Genomic DNA, 19,299 nt, shown 5'->3' on the forward strand with positions numbered 1-19,299 from the left:
CCAGTTACATGTGTAATATAACCAGTTGTTAATAATGTGGTAGGCCTAACTGGTGGAGATTACAGGTCTGTGTATGTATGTACCTGTATGCACGTATGTGTGCCCACTGTGCCCCTGTGTATGTATGTGCGTGTGTGTGCATGTGTGCATGTGTATATATCTGCATGTACATTTGTGCGTGTTTATGTATCTCTGTGTGTATGTGTATGTATGTGCGTGTGTGGGCATGTTTATGTTTGTGTGTGTGCATGTGTGCGCATGTGTGTGTCTACATGCGAGTGTGCGCATGCATGTGCGTACGTGTATGTGTGTGTGTGTGTGTGTGTGTGTGTGTGTGTGTGTGTGTGTGTGTGTGTGTGCGTGCGTATCTTTGTGCGTGTGTGTGCATGTGTGCGTGTGTGTTGTTTTCCCCAGCTCGTTTAAGAGCACAACCAAGAAGACAGTTAAATGTCAGTAACATTTACTTAATAAATCAAAGTTTAACCAACTGAAAACAATAAAACAGTAATCAGTAGTGTAGTGTGGTGTTTGAGTGATATGCAACTAAATGTAAAGCTAAGCTAAGAGTAAGCAACAAAAGCTAAAGGAACAGAACAAAACCCGCAAACAAAAACCCAGTTGGGTGCCAGGCATGGAGTGTGTGCGTGTGCGTGTGCGTGTGCGTGTGCGTGTGCGTGTGCGTGTGTGTGTGCGTGTGTGTGTGTGTGTGTGTGTAGGCTGGCTGTAACAGCACCGAGGTGGTTGACGAACCAGAAGTTAGTGATGGAGGGAGTGGAGCTTTCGCGGCTTCGCGCCTGTGAAGACAGACGAGCGGCTGTGCGTGTAAATTATTAATGATCTGGATATGTGGCGTAGTGGTGGTTATGACCCAGGTTAACCACCAGGGGGAGGTCGTTATCCAGTAAGATACATAAATATAGATATGTTCTGTACCTTTGTGCTATCCAGCAGTCTATATAAATATTGTAATCAGTAGCTCTTCTCTGTCCAGTAAGATCTATATAAATATAGATTGTGATCTATATCTATTCTATCCAGTAAAATCTATATAAATATAGTTGTAACCTGTTGCTATGTTATATCGAGTAAGATCTATATACATATAGGTTGTGATCTGTAGCTGTTATATCCAGTAAGATCTATATAAATATAGATTGTCATCTGTAACTGTGTTCTATCCGGTAAGATCTATTGAAATATAGATTGTGATCTGTAGCTCTGTTCTATCCAGTAAGATGTCATATTGATTGTGATCTCTAGCTGCTCTATCCAGTAAGATCTATATAGATCCTTATTGTGACCATTTGGTTCTTTGATGATAATAGTGATCATGAAGATCCTCTATAATGATGTGTGTCCATCCAATAGGATCTACTTCATAACTATAACTAAAACAGACTGGGATGCAGAGCTCCGCCCGTGGGGCGGAGATTTCGAGAGAAACTTTTCCACAACTCTCGGTTCTCAAATCTCAACATTTCTGGTGAGAGCAGGAAGCGTTTCTCTCTCATCATGGCTGGTGTGGCTTCTACTCTGGCCAAGAAGAGGGCCCTGGCTGCGGGCTTCGGGACCAACGCCAACGCGGTGAAGTACCTGAACCAGGACTTCCATTCGCTGCGGGCGCAGAGTCAGAGCCAAGGGGCGCTGTTCTGCGACCCCACCTTCGCTGCCGCGCCCGAGTCTCTAGGCTTCAAAGACCTCGGTCGGAACTCCCCTAAGACCCGCGGTGTGATCTGGAAGAGACCCACGGTATGTTACTTAAGAACTTACTGACAAACGAGGCAGACTTCCGATAGGCCTCATACTTAAATCAGAAACGAAACTTTAGTTCTTTAACAGCTCGTTTAAGTTACTCTTGTTTGCGACACGCCCCTCCAACTATAGGCCGCTCCACCAGCAAGCCCTCTGCCTCCAGCTCTCGCCCTTACACTTCTGTCGATGTGAGGGTGGGTGTGTTGACGGATGGATGTGATGGAGGGTGTGGCGGGTAGATGTGATTGGTGGTTGTGGTGACGGGTGGATGTGACGGGTGGATGTGAGAGAGGGTGTGACGGGTGGATGTGAGGGAGGGTGTGACGGGTGGATGTGATTGGTGGGTGTGACGGGTGGATGTGAAGGAAGGTGCCATGTCTGATCCTTACGACTGCTGACAACAACAAATTAGTCAAGCACCCATCTAATAACGAAGTTAAAATAATGTAACAACTAGGTTAGTATTACAACTCATCAACTTTAGGAGGTAGTAGGCCTATAGTGAGGTATATGTAATCAGCTATTTGAATATGTCAAATATGTAAACTGTTCTTCGATGTGTTCTTCCATTTGTTGAAATTAGTCTGAATAAAAGAACAAAACAACCAGAATATGTTTTTATTTATTTATTTATTGTATTAATAAAGGTCTTATACTGTTATCGTTGTCTTTTTTATATCTTCTATATTAATAAGACGATGGGTGGACTGGAGGTTGTTATAGTAACATGTTGAACTTGAGCTGGAGGTTGTCATGGTAACATGTGGTTGTACAAGAGCTGGAGGTTGTTATAGTAACATGTTGTTGAACAGGGGCTGGAGGGTGTCATGGTAACATGTTGTACAAGAGCTGGAGGTTGTTATGGTAACATGTTGTACAAGAGCTGGAGGTTGTTATAGTAACATGTTGTTGAACAGGAGCTGGAGGTTGTCATGGTAACATGTTGTTGTACAAGAGCTGGAGGTGGTCATAGTGACATGTTGAAAAGGAGCTGGAGGTTGTCATGGCAACATGTTGTTGTACAGGAGCTAAGGGTTGTCATGTTAACGTGTTGAAAAAGAGCTGGAGGTTGTCATAGTAACATGTTGAACAGGAGCTAGAGGATGTCATAATACAATGTTGTTATTAAACAGTAGTTGGAGGTTGTCATAGTAACATGTTGAACAGGAGCTAGAGGATGTCATAGTAACGTGTTGTTGTTAAACAGGAGCTGGAGGTTGTCATAGTAACATGTTGTACAGGAGCTGGAGGTTGTCATGGTAACATGTTGTTGTACAGGAGCTGCAGGTTGTCATGGTAACATGTTGTTGTACAGGAGCTGCAGGTTGTCATGGTAACATGTTGTGGTACAGGAACTGGAGGTTGTCATGGTAACATGTTGTTGTGGTACAGGAACTGGTGTCCAGCCCAGAGTTTATCATTGGAGGAGCGACCAGGACGGACATCTGCCAGGGAGGGCTTGGTGAGTAGAGGACCCTCCTCATACCGTTAGGATCTGGTCTAGGTCCTGGTCTATGACATCAGGTCAGGTCCTAGACCGGGAATTATCCAAGGTCCTACAACGCAGGTCTTAGACCAGGTACCATACCAGGTTGTAGACAAGGTGCTAGACTAGACCAGGTCTTAGACCAGGTCCAAGACCTGACAAGGCACCAGACCAGGTCCTAAGCCAGACATGGTTCTAGACCAGTTCCTACACTAGACCAGGTCGTAGACCCTGGTATTACACCTTATCCAATACCTATTCTGGGATGTGACTATCTGCAACACCTCAGATACAGAGCAGGGTTTAGGAGTCCTCTCAGAGCAGGGTTTATGAGTCCTCTCAGAGCAGGGTTTAGGAGTCCTCTCAGAGCAGGGTTTAGGAGTCCTCTCAGAGCAGGGTTTAGGAGTCCTCTCAGAGCAGGGTTTATGAGTCGCCTGAAGGAGGTAGTTGCATGTGTGACTGAGCCCTGGGCGAGTCTGTTTCTGTACTGCCGCCACTGATATGGGCAGTGTTTACTCAAGAAGAGTTAGTTGGGGACAGAATCTGACGCACACACACCCTCTCACACACACACACACTCAGGATTTGTCAGAATAGCAGGAAGTTCTAGGTTCTCTTGCAGTTATGACTCATAAACACACTAGGAACAAACCACAAGAAAAAGCTATCTCTTTCTCTCTCTTGTTTCTTTCTTTCCTTCATTCTTTCTTTCTTTCATTCTTCCTTTTTTCATTCTTTCTTACTTTCTTACTTAATCTCTCTGTCCTCTGTTCAAAATGTTTAATGCTTATTTCATTACTGGAGAGGAGTGGAGAGGGGAGAGGAGGGGGTAGCTTACAGGAGAGGAGGTGTGTGTATATAAAGGTGTCTGTGTAGCCCAGTTTGTGAATAAAACTGTGTGTGTTTGTGTGCGTGTCCGCATGTGTGTGTCTGTGTGTGTGTGTGTGTGTGTGTGTGTGTGTGTGTGTGTGTGTGTGTGTGTGTGTGTGTGTGTGTGTGTGTGTGTGTGTCTGTGTCCAGGTGACTGCTGGCTGCTGGCTGCCATCGCCTCCCTGACGCTCAACGAGGATGTGATGGCCCGCGTAGTTCCGTCCGACCAGGACTTCGGCGACCAGTACGCTGGGATATTCCACTTCCAGGTAAACTGTCTGCTACTGGTTCTACTGGGATCTGCCCAGTACAACCACCGTCTGCTACTGGTTCTACATGGGGCTGCCCAGTCCTAGTGATGATGGTACCAGCTCAGGATCTCTTGTGGTTCTCTCTCTACAGTTCTGGCAGTACGGGGAGTGGGTGGACGTTGTCATTGACGACCGCCTGCCAGTCAAAGATGGAGAGTTGCTATTCGTCCATTCTGCTGAGGGGCGGGAGTTCTGGAGCGCTCTGTTGGAGAAGGCCTATGCCAAGTAAGGTGTCGGTCTGCCTACCACCCTGTCTGTCTGTCCTCCTACCTCCCGGTCTGTGTGTCTGTCTGTTGGTCTGCCTACCTGCCTGGCTGTCTCCCTGCCTCCCTGTCTCCCAGTCTGTCTGTCTGCCTCCCTGTCTCCCAGTCTGTCTGTCTGCCTCCCTGTCTCCCAGTCTGTCTGTCTGCCTCCCTGTCTCCCAGTCTGTCTGTCTGCCTCCCTGTCTCCCAGTCTGTCTCCCTGCCTCCCTGTCTCCCAGTCTGTCTGCCTGCCTCCCTGTCTTTCTGCAGTGTGAGTCTCTGCCCGCTGGTCCAGGCTAAGGTCCTGTGTGTCCCCGCAGGGTATGTGGCTGCTATGAGGCCCTCTCCGGGGGCTCCACCACGGAGGGCTTTGAGGACTTTACCGGGGGCATCGCCGAGAACTTTGACCTCAGGAATGCCCCCCCCAACATGTTCCAGATCGTCAAGAAGGCCCTGGAGGCTGGATCACTGCTGGGCTGCTCCATCGACGTAAGGCATCACTACCTAGATATAGATGGATGTAGAAGCTACACATAGATCAATAAGTCTAGTACCACATCACACTACATAACTATGTAGTAGCTTCTAGATCCACCTAGAAGCTACACTTAGATCTATACATCTAAAAGACTACTACTACATCACACTACCTAGATATAGATGGATCTAAAAGCTACACTTAGATCTATAGATCTAGAAGACTAGTACCACATCACACTACATATTTATAGGTTGATCTAAGCACTATACATAGATCTATATAGATCTATACATCTAGAAGACAGACTATGGATCTAGACACTACACATAGATCTATATATCTAGAAGACTAGTACTACATCCCACCTTACTAACAGAGTACCACAGTACTAGATCCCTAGTATACATAACAGTACATAGTATGAGTAAAGTAATATATTTCATGTGTTCACCAGATCACCAGTGCATCTGACTCTGAGGCCGTGACGCGCCAGAAGCTGGTCAAAGGTCATGCCTACTCCCTGACCGGTGCTGTGGAGGTGAGATCTCCCATCCCCTGGGTTACCATGGATACAGCAGGTCACTGTAGAGAGGAGAGGGGTCATCTAAGCTCCTCCACACTTAGCTGGTTTCAATGTGGAGAACAGCACTGGACAGCAGTCTCAACTAGCAGTCCATGGTCAGGACTGTAAAGACTATACGGACTATAAGGACTGTAAGAACTATAAGGACTGTCAGGCCTGTGTTTTCCCAGGTGTGTGTTCTGGTCAGGACAGGTGTGTGTGTGTGTGTGTGTGTGTGTTCCCAGGTGGGTTACCGCGGTCGGCGGGAGAAGCTGATCCGGGTCAGGAACCCCTGGGGTCAGGTGGAGTGGACCGGGGCCTGGAGCGACGGGTCAGTACCTCACAATAACCTTTAACCCATGACCCCTAACCCTGACCCCCTAGAGTTCATAACAAGGTATTCTAACCAATGGCAGCCTGCAGTGATTCTGATTGGTGGATGATTCATTAGTACTAACAATGACTGCATCTGAATCCAGGTCATCAGAGTGGAACTCTGTCGAGGGAGATTGTCCCAACGCCAATGCAGAGGACGGAGAATTCTGGTGAGTCATGAAGATGAAATATACAAGAGTCATGGAGGTTAAATATATAAGAGTCATGGAGGTTAAAGGAGACATATTATGGTGTTTTCCCAACAAGTAAACATATATATATATAGTATATGAGTTCCAGAAAACATGTTTTTGAAGCTGTTTGCTGGAAATAGCTTTTAGGAAAAAACATCTTGCCTACCGCCAGTCCCTTCAGAATGTGCTGTTTCTGGTGTCTGTAGCTTTCATGCAAATGAGCTGCTGCCCATTGACCAATGAGCTGTCAGAGTGAACCACAACATGCAGAAGAAGTGATTGTTGCCATTTGCGGCAACAATCAACAACAATTTTATTCTATATAATAAAATATAATATAATAATAATAATAAGCGGAGGTCCCGGACTGCTGCCGGAGCTCTGGCGGCAGTCCGGCAGCTCTGCCGGACTCCCTGCCAGGCAGTCACTTATATTTTTGTATGGAATCTCCCTGCTTCTGAAATGTGCGAACATCGCCACTCAGCGCTCGTCCGCTGGTACACAAAATCGTATCTATTCTCTGATTGGAGGGGGATGGGGAAGTGGGTGGTAATATTCAAATGTGCCCCCCTCCTACGTAGGAGGGGGACGCCGAAACTGACTCGCTCGTTTGGTAACTGTAGGCAGGGTACGTTCAGAAATGCATATCGCACTCAAAAAAGCATGTACAGACTTATTTTAATGTTTGTATGCGTGTGGCAGCACCAGAGACCCAAAACATCACCCCAAATCCCAGGAAAAGTGTTGTTTTCATAATATGTCCCTTTTAAATATATGAGTCATGGAGGTTAAATATATAAGAGTCATGTAATAATGTAATAATTCTAAAGTGATTTCGAAATGGGGATTTCATAAGGGTTCCAAAGCTACTTCTAAAGTTATTTCTAAAGTGAGTAATACAGAATTGTCTAATGGGTTTTCTAAATAGATTCCTAAAGTGAGTTCTAAAGTGAGATCTATAAGGATTTCTAAAGTGATTTTTAAAGTGATTTCTAGTGTGATGATTAAATGGAGTTCTAGTATTATTACTTAAGAGTTCTAAAGTGTGTTCTAGTGTGCTTACTAAAGTGAGTTCTAGAGTGAGTTCTACTGTTATTACTGAAGCGAGTAGCACCAAGTTCTAAAGTGAGTTCTAGTGTGATTACAAAAGTGAGTTCTAGTGTGATTACTGAAGCAAGTTCTAGTGTGATTACTGAAGGGAGTTCTAGTGTGATTACTAAGGTCAGTTCTAGTGTGATTACTGAAGCGAGTACTAAAGTGAGTTCTAGTGTGATTACTGAAGGGAGTTCTAGTGTGATTACTAAGGTCAGTTCTAGTGTGATTACTGAAGGGAGTTCTATGTGAGTTGTTAAGTGAGCTCTAAAGGGATTTCCAAAGAGATTTCTAATTGTTTTTTGTCATGTGAACCACTGCCCTGCATTCCAGGATGTCCTTCACTGAGTTCATGAGACACTACTCTCGTATCGAGATCTGCACCCTGACACCAGACACCATCCTGGACGACTCTATCAAACACTGGAGCGTCGGGAAGTTCGACGGAACCTGGAGGAGAGGGTCCACAGCAGGGGGTTGCCGCAACAACCCCTGTAAGATTACTGCAATACTACCACAGTACTACTCATAATAATACTACAATACCACCTAACACTGGTACTACAACTACCAACAACCTTTGTAAGCCGACTAGAATACTTCTACAGTACTACTAATAATGTAATACTATTGCTACACCATTGTTACAACCTTGATACTCACAATACTACAATACAATACTACATACTTACATAACTACTATGGCTCCTAAAACTACAAACTAGGCTACACTACTACTGGGTCGTACTGAACCACTTGACTGAGATGAGTGCTCAGACCATGGGGACTGACATGATGTTGATGGTTACCATTGTGACTGAGATGATGCTGGTGGTTACCAGGGTGACTGAGATGATGTTGTGGCTTCCAGACACCTTCTGGATGAACCCCCAGTTTGTGATCAAGCTGGATGAGGAGGATGACGACCCGGAGGACGGAGAGGACGGCTGCAGTGTGGTTCTGGGGCTGATCCAGAAGAACCGTAGGAAGATGAGGAAGGCTGGAGAAGACATGCACACCATAGGCTTTGCCATATATGAGGTAAATATAGATATATATATTTAGTACACAGTAAACTCAGTACACAGTAAACGTTGTCTATATATGCATATGTATATGTATTTTATACTGGATACTAATTACGGTACATTGAGATACATCAAGGCTTTTCAAACTCCAAACCTTGAATTGTTCATTTAGTTTTAAGGCAAAGGAACGCACTCCTCATGTCTTTGAGGAAGTGTCTTTAATCTTTGAAATATATATATATATATATGTATATATATATATATATATATATATCAGTGGAGGTTGAGTGAGGAGAGGGAGGAAGATCCTCCTTAACATTGTTAAAGAATAAAGAAGAATAAAAAGTGTAGATTGCCCAGACTACTGTAATGAATTAATGTCCTTAAATATGACTACTTTAATACCTTTGTATATGTAATGTTCGTTTCCCTGGGTAAAGGGATATTAGCACCCCCTATCGCCTATTGAATATTACTTCGGGGAGGACGTTCCTCCCTCAGCCTCCATTGACTCCCATTCATTTCTTCTGCCGGTGAATAACATGGGGGTCAATGGGAGAGAGGAGGAAAGTCCTCCTCTGAGTGGGTGGGACTAGCTAAGGGATCTGAATCGCGTCAACATCTATTCACGAATACACTCGAGCCCTGGCTGCGCTATGAAACAATAAGCAGGAGCCCTCACTGCGCTATGAACCAATAAGCAGGAGCCCTGGCTGTGGAGCAGTCCGGAGGGAGGGTTTATCCCCTCAAGTCTCTAGGCTACGAGAACCAACGAACCCGCTCGCCTCGTTTCCACCGAGCGGTGTGGTTTGGTTCGCTTATATTGGTGTTTCCACCGCCAAATGTTCGCCGAAATAAACGTGCTGAGTCTACCTATTCTTTGGTACTCCACCATTGGGTTACCAAGCCGTCTGAAAGGGTGGTGAAAACGTGGAGTTACACACGCCGTTATTCTGAAATCACTTTAAAAATATCCCGTTTGGGACACCATTAGGTCACTGATATCTGCAACACAAACAGCGAGGAGGATTGACAAGACATGCTGCCCACCAGCTTTCAAAGTAAAATGTTGCCACTGGTGGATTCGTATCAATTTTATTCACATAATTATCCCTCCCTGCTATTTTGTAGTTCACCAAATCACCCTGAAACAACTTGATTCTCACATACTTATGCCACCATATGCCACTAACAGTGCAAGCAGGCCAATGCCAACCAGCCGCCACATATATATATATATATATATATATATATATATATATATATATATATAGATGAACGCACTCCTTATGTTTTTGAGGAAGTAACTGCCCAGCCAGCTCTCAGCCAAAGGTTCAAAGTTGTTTTTTCAATATCTGCCACATGCCATCAGCATTGTTGTGTTGATCTTTGTGTTGAGCGTTATCTATATTGATTCAGGTCCAAAACACAAGAAGAGAATCATGTGATAAGATGATCTCGTTTATATAATACAATGTCTGTTACAAAGACCAATGCTAGCTACTAAGGTTAACCACTTCAGCCTAGAGGTGTCTCAACTATGGGTCGGGACCCACAATGGGTTGCGATACACAGAGTGTTCTGTGTTCAGAGTGTTCTGTGTTTAGAGTGTTCAGAGTGATCAGAGTGTTCTGTGTTTAGAGTGTTCAGAGTGATCAGAGTGATCAGAGTGTTCTGTGTTTAGAGTGTTCAGAGTATTCAGAGTGTTCAGAGTGTTCAGAGTGTTCTGTGTTTAGAGTGTTCAGAGTGATCAGAGTGTTCAGTGTTCAGAGTGCTCAGAGTTTTGTGTGTTCAGAGTGTTGTGCTCAGATTGTCCAGAGTGCTCAGAGTGTTCAGAGTGTTCAGAGTGTTCAGAGTGTTCAGAGTGTTCAGAGTGTTCAGAGTGTATAGAGTGTTCAGAGTGTTCAGAGTGTATAGAGTGCTCAGAGTGTTCAGAGTGCTCAGATTGTTCAGAGGGTGAGTGTTATATGCTAACTGCTTTTCAAATGTTAGCTTTTGCTTGTTGTGTGGTTTACTGTCTTCATCCTGAATCTTGTTGTTTGTTCTTCTCCACAGCTCCCCGAACAGGTGAGAACGTTCTCCCAGAACACAACGCAAGTTGAAGGTCAAGTCTGACACAACTCCTATAAAACATTCCAACCAGGAAACCTAGTACTTCAGAAGTGCTCTACCAGGTCACCAGTGGTACTACTAGCAGGACTCATACTAACAGTTGGTGTGTGTGTGTGTGTGTGTGTGTGTGTGTGTTTTCCTCCAGTTCCACGGGCAGAGGGAGGTGCACCTTGATAAGAACTTCTTCCTGGCCCACGCCCAGAAGGCCCGCTCCGAGACCTTCATCAACCTGCGTGAGGTCAGCACGCGCTTCAAGCTGCCCCCCGGGGAGTACCTGGTGGTGCCCTCCACCTACGAACCCCACCTCAACGGAGACTTCTGCATCCGCGTCTTCTCAGAGAAACAGTCCCAGACAATGTAAGGTCTTGGGCTTGCACAGGCCTTATAGAGCTCTACAGAGCGATTATTAGGCTTACACAGGGCTTATAACGCTCTACAGAGGGCTTATAAGGGGTTTATAAGGGTAGCACAGGGCTTATAAAGGTTTTATAAGGTTTACACAGGGCTTATAAAGGTTTTACAAAGGGTTTATAAATGGTTATAAATGGTTTATTAATGGTGTATTAAAAGGGTTTATAAAGGGGTTATAAATGTTTAAAGGTCCCATGGCATGAAAATTTCACTTTATGAGGTTTTCTAACATTAAGTTGAGTTCCCCTAGCCTCCCTATGGTCCCCCAGTAGCTAAAAATTGCGTTAGGTGTAAACCAGCGTTCAGCGCGCAGCGGGGCTCCGACGGACAATGGGACTGGCTCGTAGTGGCTATAACTCTGCACCAAGGCAGAATTTCTTGAACGTCTTCAAGTACTGTATTAGGGGCCGACTAACACCTATTTTAAAGCATCCATAAAATAGCATGCCATGGGACCTTTAAAAGGGTTATAAGGGTTTATAAAAGTGTATTAAGGTTTATAAGGGTTATTAAAGGTTTATAAGGGTTCATAAATTTGTCAGTATGATTATGCAATGATTGTGTAGCTTTGGTTGTGTTTATTTGTGTGTAGGTGTGTTTGTGTGTGTGGTTGTGTAAATGTGTGTCAGTGTGTTTGTGACTTTGTGTGTCTATGTATGGTTGTTTCCATGAGGGTCTAGGTATGGTTGTGCCTATGTGTGTGTAGGTGTGGTTGTGTGGCGTTGGGCTTTCACTTTACCCTTTGATATGACTGTGTGTGTGTGTTTATGTCTCTCAGACCGTGTGATGATCCTGTCAAAGCTGATCTTGAAGATGTAAGTACCATTACACAACAACTCCACACAACTACACTACACAACCACTAACTACTCTAGAGTGGTTCTAGATGTTGCTCTGCATGTTGCTCTAGATGCTCTAGATGTTACTCTATTTGTTCTAGATGTTCTAGATGCTGTTCTGGACATTGTTCTCAATGTTGCTCTTAATGTTGTTGTATATTTTGTTTTGGATGTTTTAGTTCTTAATGCCGTTCCTCTTTGTAGGAGGAGGTTTCTGACGAGGATGTGGATGCTGGTTTCAGAGGTCTTTTCACCAAGCTGGCTGGAGATGTAAGTTTCTCTAGAATATGACACTGTCCTAGAAGATAAGAGACCTGTACCAGTTAATTGCTGAACTCTTGAACTTTTGGTTTTAATTGTTTAAAAAACTGAGGGACAACTTAGCCTTGAATTCCATGTTTTTGATCCATCGTTCAATCACACAACTTTTGGTGTTATTTAGGATATGGAAATCTCTGCAGTGAAGTTGAGAACCATTTTGAATAAGATTGTTTCCAAACGTAAGTGTTCATGCTATCCTTATTTGAATTTAAATGTTTCTCTTAATATTATAATAACATAATAGAGTTTAACTGCTTTTATTTTTATTTACAGGAACCGACATAAAAACTGATGGCTTCAGCTGCGAAACCTGCAGGGTCATGGTCAACCTAATGGACGTATCCTTCTTGCTAACGCTAACCGTTACCCGAATCCTGAACCTAAGCCTAAGCCTAACATAACCCTAACCCTGAACATAACCCTAACTCTGACCCTCACCCTAACCCTAACCCTGACCCCGACTCTAACCCTGAACAAAACCCTGACCCTAACCATGACCCTGAACACAACCCTATCAGTAGTACTATGATGTGGTATTATATATCAGTAGTACTGTGTTGTGGTATTATATATCAGTAGTACTGTGTTGTGGTATTATATATCAGTAGTAATGTGTTGTGGTATTATATATCAGTAGTATTCGGTTGTAGTATTATATATCAGTAGTACTGTGTTGTGGTATTATATATCAGTAGTACTGTGTTGTGGTATTATATATCAGTAGTACTGTGTTGTAGTATTATATATCAGTAGTACTGTGTTGTGGTATTATATATCAGTAGTACTGTGTTGTAGTATTATATATCAGTAGTACTGTGTTGTGGTATTAACTCCAGACCAGGAAAGTGGAAACGGAAAGCTGGGTCTTGGAGAGTTTGCAACTCTGTGGAAAAAAGTCCAGAAATATCTGGTAAGTCAAAACCCAGAATATATATATATGATGTAGGGTATGATAAGATGTAGGGTAAAGAAGTAGGGTTATCTGTAGATTAGGACTGTTATGGCTATCTGTAGATTAGTACTGCCTGGTAGGTTATCTGTATAGATTAGTACTTTCTGGTAGGGTTATCTGTATAGATTAGTACTGTCTGGTAGGGTTATCTTTGTAGATTAGTTCTGTCTGGTAGGTTATCTGTATAGATTAGTACTGTCTGGTAGGTTGTCTGTATATATTAGTACTGCCTGGTAGGTTATCTGTATAGATTAGTACTGTCCGGTAGGGTTATCTGTATTTATTAGGTGCCAAGCACAAAGTGCGAGGCATCTTATTGTAATCGTTAGTTTTATTATTCGGCCACGCTTTTTATGAAACTTACTGCAGCTGTAGAGGTTGACCCAAGATTAACAGACAGCAAATATTACACTGATTGGCCCAAAGGTGGCGCTATACCAACTGTCCAAAAATATCTCGTAACCGGTTTGACCTACACTCATGAAACTTTGTTCACACATATCCTCATGCTGAACAAATATGCCTCAAGAACCTATGACTTCCGGGTTCCAGATTTGCCGCCATCTTGAATTTAGTTAAAAACAGTAAATTCTCTAAGGATCCCAGGTTTTTTGACTTAACCCATATCATCCATATCATCCATCCATCACCCATATCATCTATGGCCCAATGTCGTCAATCTGACATAAAGATTTAGCCTAGTCCTAACTAGACCTTCGTACTCATTTCATTCATACCAATGGTCTAGAACTGCTATAGAGACAAAAGATTGCTCACTTGAAGGCGGGTGCTGTTGAAGTTTAAAACCTATTGGCTCTGCCCAGTGCCACTCCGGATCTGCCTTAACCAATCGCTAACGTTTGGTCGTGATGTATTTCATGCTTAGCAAACTCCTTCACCACTAACGGAGCCAGCTAAAAAATTTAACTTTTCCTGAATCCCGTGGGAAGAAGCGCCACAACATCTTCACCACCAACAAAACTAAGCAAAGCCTGTCCCTGCTCCGGCTTTAATTTATCGATATTCAGCAGAGTTTCCACAACAGACTGAATAGCTTCGTTAGTATCTTTCTCCATGGTCTTCCTGCTGCTTCCTGGTATTCGTTTGACTACAACTGAAACTCGCGCACGACCTGTACGTCACTGTTCTCAGGCCGCGCCTCCTGTTCGCTGATTGGAGGGACAAACTTGAGGGAAAATAAATCGTTCGAACATACAGCACTCCCAGACCGAAGTACTGAAGTGAAATGAAAATTGAGCGGAAGTACGGAGGCGGGCGGAACCAGGCTAATAAAGATTAGTCTGTACAATCAATTGTAAAGCACCCATGAGCCATTGACTTCTAAAAGGGGTGTAGTTTAAACCGCGAAAAGAGTTAAATGCTCATATCAACATCAAGTTGGACTCCTATGATCTTGACTCCAATACAAAAGTTGTTCATAATCAAATTATGAACAAGTTAAAGTCAACATATTTTCAAATAGGGCGTGGCATCGAAATGGGCGTGGCCTGTCACTAAAATCGCCACAGTTCATAGACGCAATGTTTTATTTGAGCGGGACCGACTTGAGATTTGAGTTGATTTGAGTTGATTTGAGTTGAAACCAAGTTTCAACTGCTCAAGTGAAATGAAGTTGATTGACAAAACAACATGGCCGCCAGAGGCTAAAAATCGTCCAAATTGAACTAAACTTAAGTTAACCGGGTTAACTTAACCCAATCATCATCAAACTTGGGATAGTCAAAGGCTCATGGGTCAAGATTAAACTCTCCAAATTGTATCTAAATCGGCCTAAAGGTGGCGCTATAGCAACAGTCCAAAAATGCTAACTTTGAACAAGCATATCTCGTAAATGTTTAGTTTGTTCGCCCACGGTCATGAAAGTTTGTTCGCCCATCACCAGATCCAAGCTGAGGCTATTCCAGCGTTGTCAACTCTTTATGGTCTGCGTGTTATGATATATTAGTCCAGGAAAGGCCGCCGAGACAGGATCGCTTTTAACTCACTTTATTTGGTTAAGGTTATTGGTCTATTGTCTATCGTCTATGAAACAAAAGGAGAGGGATCGTATATAACACGCGTGGAGCGTCTCTAAGCTTTACATCTAATCGATACGCCGCCCAAGAGATTCTGATTCTAAAATGGCGGAGTCCGAGTTAAATAGGCAGGTAGAGGTGGGCGTGTTCTGTGGCTTTAAAAGCCCGCTCCCTTCATCTATGACGCAAGTCTTACAGCTTATGTTATGTTTACTCAGTATTGTGGCTATGGGAGAATATTATGGCTGAAATATGTTACATGCGTCACAGTCTTAATTGTCAACTCTTTATGGTCTGCGTCACAGTCTTAATGGTTAGGGTTAGGGTTAAGTTTAGGTTAGGGTTAGGGTTAGTCTGTCAGGTCTGTGGGTTAGGGTTAGTCTGTCAGGTCTGTGGGTTAGGGTTAGGGTTAGTCTGTCAGGTCTGTCAGGGTCTTCATGGTCTGCGTCACGGTCTTAATGGTTAGGGTTAGGGTTAGGTTTGATGGTTTATTGGTCGGCTTATGCTTGGCACCGTTAAATGCTGCTCGCAGCTTTAATTACTATTTTCTCTGTCTGCAGACGATCTACAAGAAGAATGACACTGATAACTCAGGGACGATGAGCACCCCAGAGATGCGTATCGCTCTAAAAGATGCAGGTGAGCTCAACATAGACACCATGTCATGACTTTGAGTGGTTGAGATGTTATGTTGTCCCTGACATGTTGAACATCTTCCGTAACATAAAGTGTGTGTTAGTCCCCCGTTAGTTCCCTATTAACATAAAGTGTGTGTGTGTGTGTGTGTGTGTGTGTGTGTGTTTTCAGGTTTCACCCTGAACAACCCCATCTACCAGATGCTGGTGTGCCGCTACGCTGAGCCGGACATGACGATGGACTTTGATAACTTTGTGGCATGTTTGATGCGCCTGGAGATGATGTTTAGTAAGTCTGCTCTGTGAGCCCCAAACAACACTTTGATAGTACTAGTAGTATTTGTATATTTTGTTCTAACTGAGGTTCCGTGACCCTCAGGGATCTTCAACAAGATGGATCCAGAAGACAGCGGTTCTGTGGAGGTCACCCTCGAACAGGTGAGGCCTGTTCTCCTACCACAACCTCCAAGAACCTTTTAAAACCTACTAGTGCCTTTAGAACCCCTGGAACACCACATTATCTCCTAGAACCTAATGGAATCTGCTAGAGCTTTCTCAAACCTCGTAGAACAGTATAGAGCCTCCTACAACATTTAGAACCCTCTAGAATCTTTAGAACATATGAAAACCTCCTAGAACTGACTAGAACCTCTTAGAACATAATGGAACGAGCGTAGTCGAGCGTCTTTGGACCTTTCCGGACCTACTAACACCTCCATGGTTCTGTGCTGGGGTTCGGGAGTCTGTGGATGACACAACAAGAAAATTTAATTCATGTTGTCAATGACAGCAAAACTATACTAATTTCTCCCTCTTGCTCTCTCGCTGTGTATGTGTGTGTTTGTGTATATGTGTGTGTTTGTGTTATGTGTGTGTGTGTGTGTGTGTGTGTGTGTGTGTGTGTGTGTGTGTGTGTGTGTGTGCCTCCCTCCTCTCCTGCAGTGGTTGAACATTGCCATGATCTAAGGGAGGCGTTCCAACATTCCAAGTATTACTCCAGCTTTACTGTCGTCGTGTTTACAAACCAAAGGTTTCATTTATTTTGTTGTTTGTGATGCTGCATGTCCATTATTTTATCTATGTCAGGAATATTAACCGGCGGATTCACTTCATGTGACCTAATAACACATAATAAACACAATAGATAATTAAAAACATAATAAGACATTACCTAAATGTCTACTGTGTTTTTTCTCGATGCACCTTTTGCCATCAATGATCATTATTTATGTGTGTGCATGCGTGTGAGTGTGCGATGTTTCACTACGTCATGACGTCATGTGTGAGAGCATCTTGATGCTCTGGTGTCCACCCCACCCGGTTCATCTCCACTCCAATGGGTTCATCTCTACCTGGTTCATCTGCATCCAGTTCAACATCACCCGGTTCGTCTGCAGCCCACCTGGTTCATTTACACCCGGTTAATCGGATTAGCATACTGTGTGAGCTAGATAGTCTCGCGTTAAGAGAACAACGAGACTTGTAGAAAGGTGTTCAGTGTCAAATGTTTTCCTCAATTGTGTATGTACCTTATGTCATGCTCACTAAAATAGATATAAACAAACAGATGTTTTATAGTATTTTGCTGCCAATACAGTAAATGTTGGATCTTCCCAAATATCTTTAGCATTAATTCTGAATTTGGGTGTCATCATTAAGATTTAACAATAATTTGAACAGGACTGTTCAGAATATGTTCAGAGTATATTTTAAAGGACAGAAGGCGTGTTAACGGTATACCCACCGAAACGTGCCTGATGCGAACGTAGCCTTCAGCTGCTAAACTCCAGCGCCATGGACCAGTTGATTCATTCTTAGATAACACTATTAAAAGTTCATTAACTATTGCATCTTTAAAGTTTGTTAACTCTTTAATAACAAAACGTTTAAGCTGTGTCGCGAATAAGAAGATTAATATCACAACGAGAGGATTTTGATAAACACATAATGCTATATGGGATCTTGCGTTGTGTTTCATGAATTATTACAGACGAGAAATCCCAGTTCACTTGGTTTTAATGTTCTTTTTCCACGTATATTCAGCAACACTCTTGCTGAATTTTCTTGGAAGTTCAAATGGAATGCCACCCACAATTTAAAATACAGCATAATTATGTGACGGACACACAGCTCAGTAACTGACTATTGAAGCGGGAGCGTGCCTATGTTCCCAGAGCCCTATGTTCCCACAGCCCTATATTCCCACAGCCCTATGTTCCCACATTTCTAAGAGGTTTATTTTAAATTAGGCCCTATGTTCCCACAGCCCTATGTTTCCACATTTCACTGGCAAATAAGAAAAATCGTAGAAATGTGGGGCCTAATTTTCAAAATTGTCAGTGAAAAAAAAGTCCTTTGAAATGTGGGAACATAGAGCTGTGGGACCATTGGGCTGTGGGAACATAGGGCTGAACCCATTGAAGAATAGCCTACAATGTCCATAGAACAGAGAGTGTAACTTCAATTGCACAATACGTATGTGTCTATGTCTACACCTCGGGTACATTGACATTGGCGAATTGATAAACTTGTGAACAAAATGTTATTTTTTATTTTTTTTATTTCTGAACATAATATGCACTCTGTAAATAACATGATCTACCTCTTGCTTAGGCACGTTAGATTGGAACCGCGCCGTACGTGCGTCATTCTGTAAACAAAGGAACTTGCGTAAATGTTTTAAAGTGACATGACACCAATATACACTTAGACATATCTGGGACACTAGCTATACAGCCAACTTGTTGAGGCATTGTGGAAGGTAGTTTAGAATAATTAGGATGTTGCCTATCCTATACGAGGACAAAGTTCAACTACTCTTGAGTCCTAGCAGTCGGAATGTGCCCAGAGCAGAGACTATTATCCAGCAAATCTTGGCTGGGCCCACGGCCTGGGTCTGGTGTGGGCGGTTTTTCATTATGTTGTAAACGGCTGGGGACTGTTTCATGTCCACAGATGTTGTTCAGGTTGAAAACAGTTTATTTTTCTCAGCTTCGCTCAATGACCTAACTCAGCACCAGAGCACTTTATCTGAGATTCCTCCTACCTGTTCCTATCGCTCTGAACTCCTACCTGTCGGGCCCCTAACCTGTCTGACCCCCTAACTGTTTGTGTGCCAGGATGTTTGGGGGAGTGTCAGCTCGTATACAGAGAGACGGCCAGCATGCTGAGGGTTTGGTTTCTCATCCATTTAACCTCTAGTAACACTAACCTGTAGTTACAATTATCTGTAGTAACAGTAACCCACAGGTAACACTAACTAACCAGGAGTAACACAAACAAATCTGTAGTTATACTAACTAACCTGTAGTTAAACTAATTAACCTGTAGTTACAATAACTAACCTGTAATCACACTAACTTCTTGCACTTACACTAACTAAACAGTAGTTACATTTACCTGCCAGTACACTAACTGACACACAGTACACTAACACTAGCATAACTAACCTGTAGTTAACCTAACTAAACTAAGCTCTATCTAATTGATTGGCAGGGCTAAAAAAAAAAAAGTCAAGACCTTAAAGAAGGTCAGATTGAGATTCATACCATTCGCACTCCATCATGAGGACATGCTATGATGAGAATAGCAAGTCTAATG

At 43.2% G+C, this 19,299-nt stretch overlaps 1 protein-coding gene across 1 annotated transcript; it reads left to right on the forward strand.

The window, feature by feature from the left end:
• Positions 1 to 1,476: 1,476 nt before the first annotated feature.
• On the forward strand, positions 1,477 to 16,869 carry LOC311340588 (calpain-2 catalytic subunit-like). Its single transcript, XM_084465445.1, has 21 exons — positions 1,477 to 1,749; positions 3,145 to 3,214; positions 4,259 to 4,377; positions 4,511 to 4,644; positions 4,982 to 5,150; positions 5,597 to 5,680; positions 5,950 to 6,035; positions 6,184 to 6,249; positions 7,699 to 7,859; positions 8,237 to 8,406; positions 10,449 to 10,460; positions 10,651 to 10,862; positions 11,695 to 11,731; positions 11,960 to 12,025; positions 12,198 to 12,255; positions 12,350 to 12,414; positions 12,918 to 12,986; positions 15,625 to 15,703; positions 15,872 to 15,988; positions 16,079 to 16,137; positions 16,642 to 16,869. The coding sequence occupies exons 1-21, from the start codon at positions 1,513 to 1,515 to the stop codon at positions 16,663 to 16,665; spliced, it is 2,094 nt and encodes a 697-aa protein (XP_084321571.1). The 5' UTR covers positions 1,477 to 1,512; the 3' UTR covers positions 16,666 to 16,869.
• Positions 16,870 to 19,299: the final 2,430 nt, after the last annotated feature.

This window comes from Micromesistius poutassou, assembly GCF_964030765.1.
Source record: "Micromesistius poutassou genome assembly, chromosome: 3".
NCBI classification, from domain to species: domain Eukaryota; kingdom Metazoa; phylum Chordata; class Actinopteri; order Gadiformes; family Gadidae; genus Micromesistius; species Micromesistius poutassou.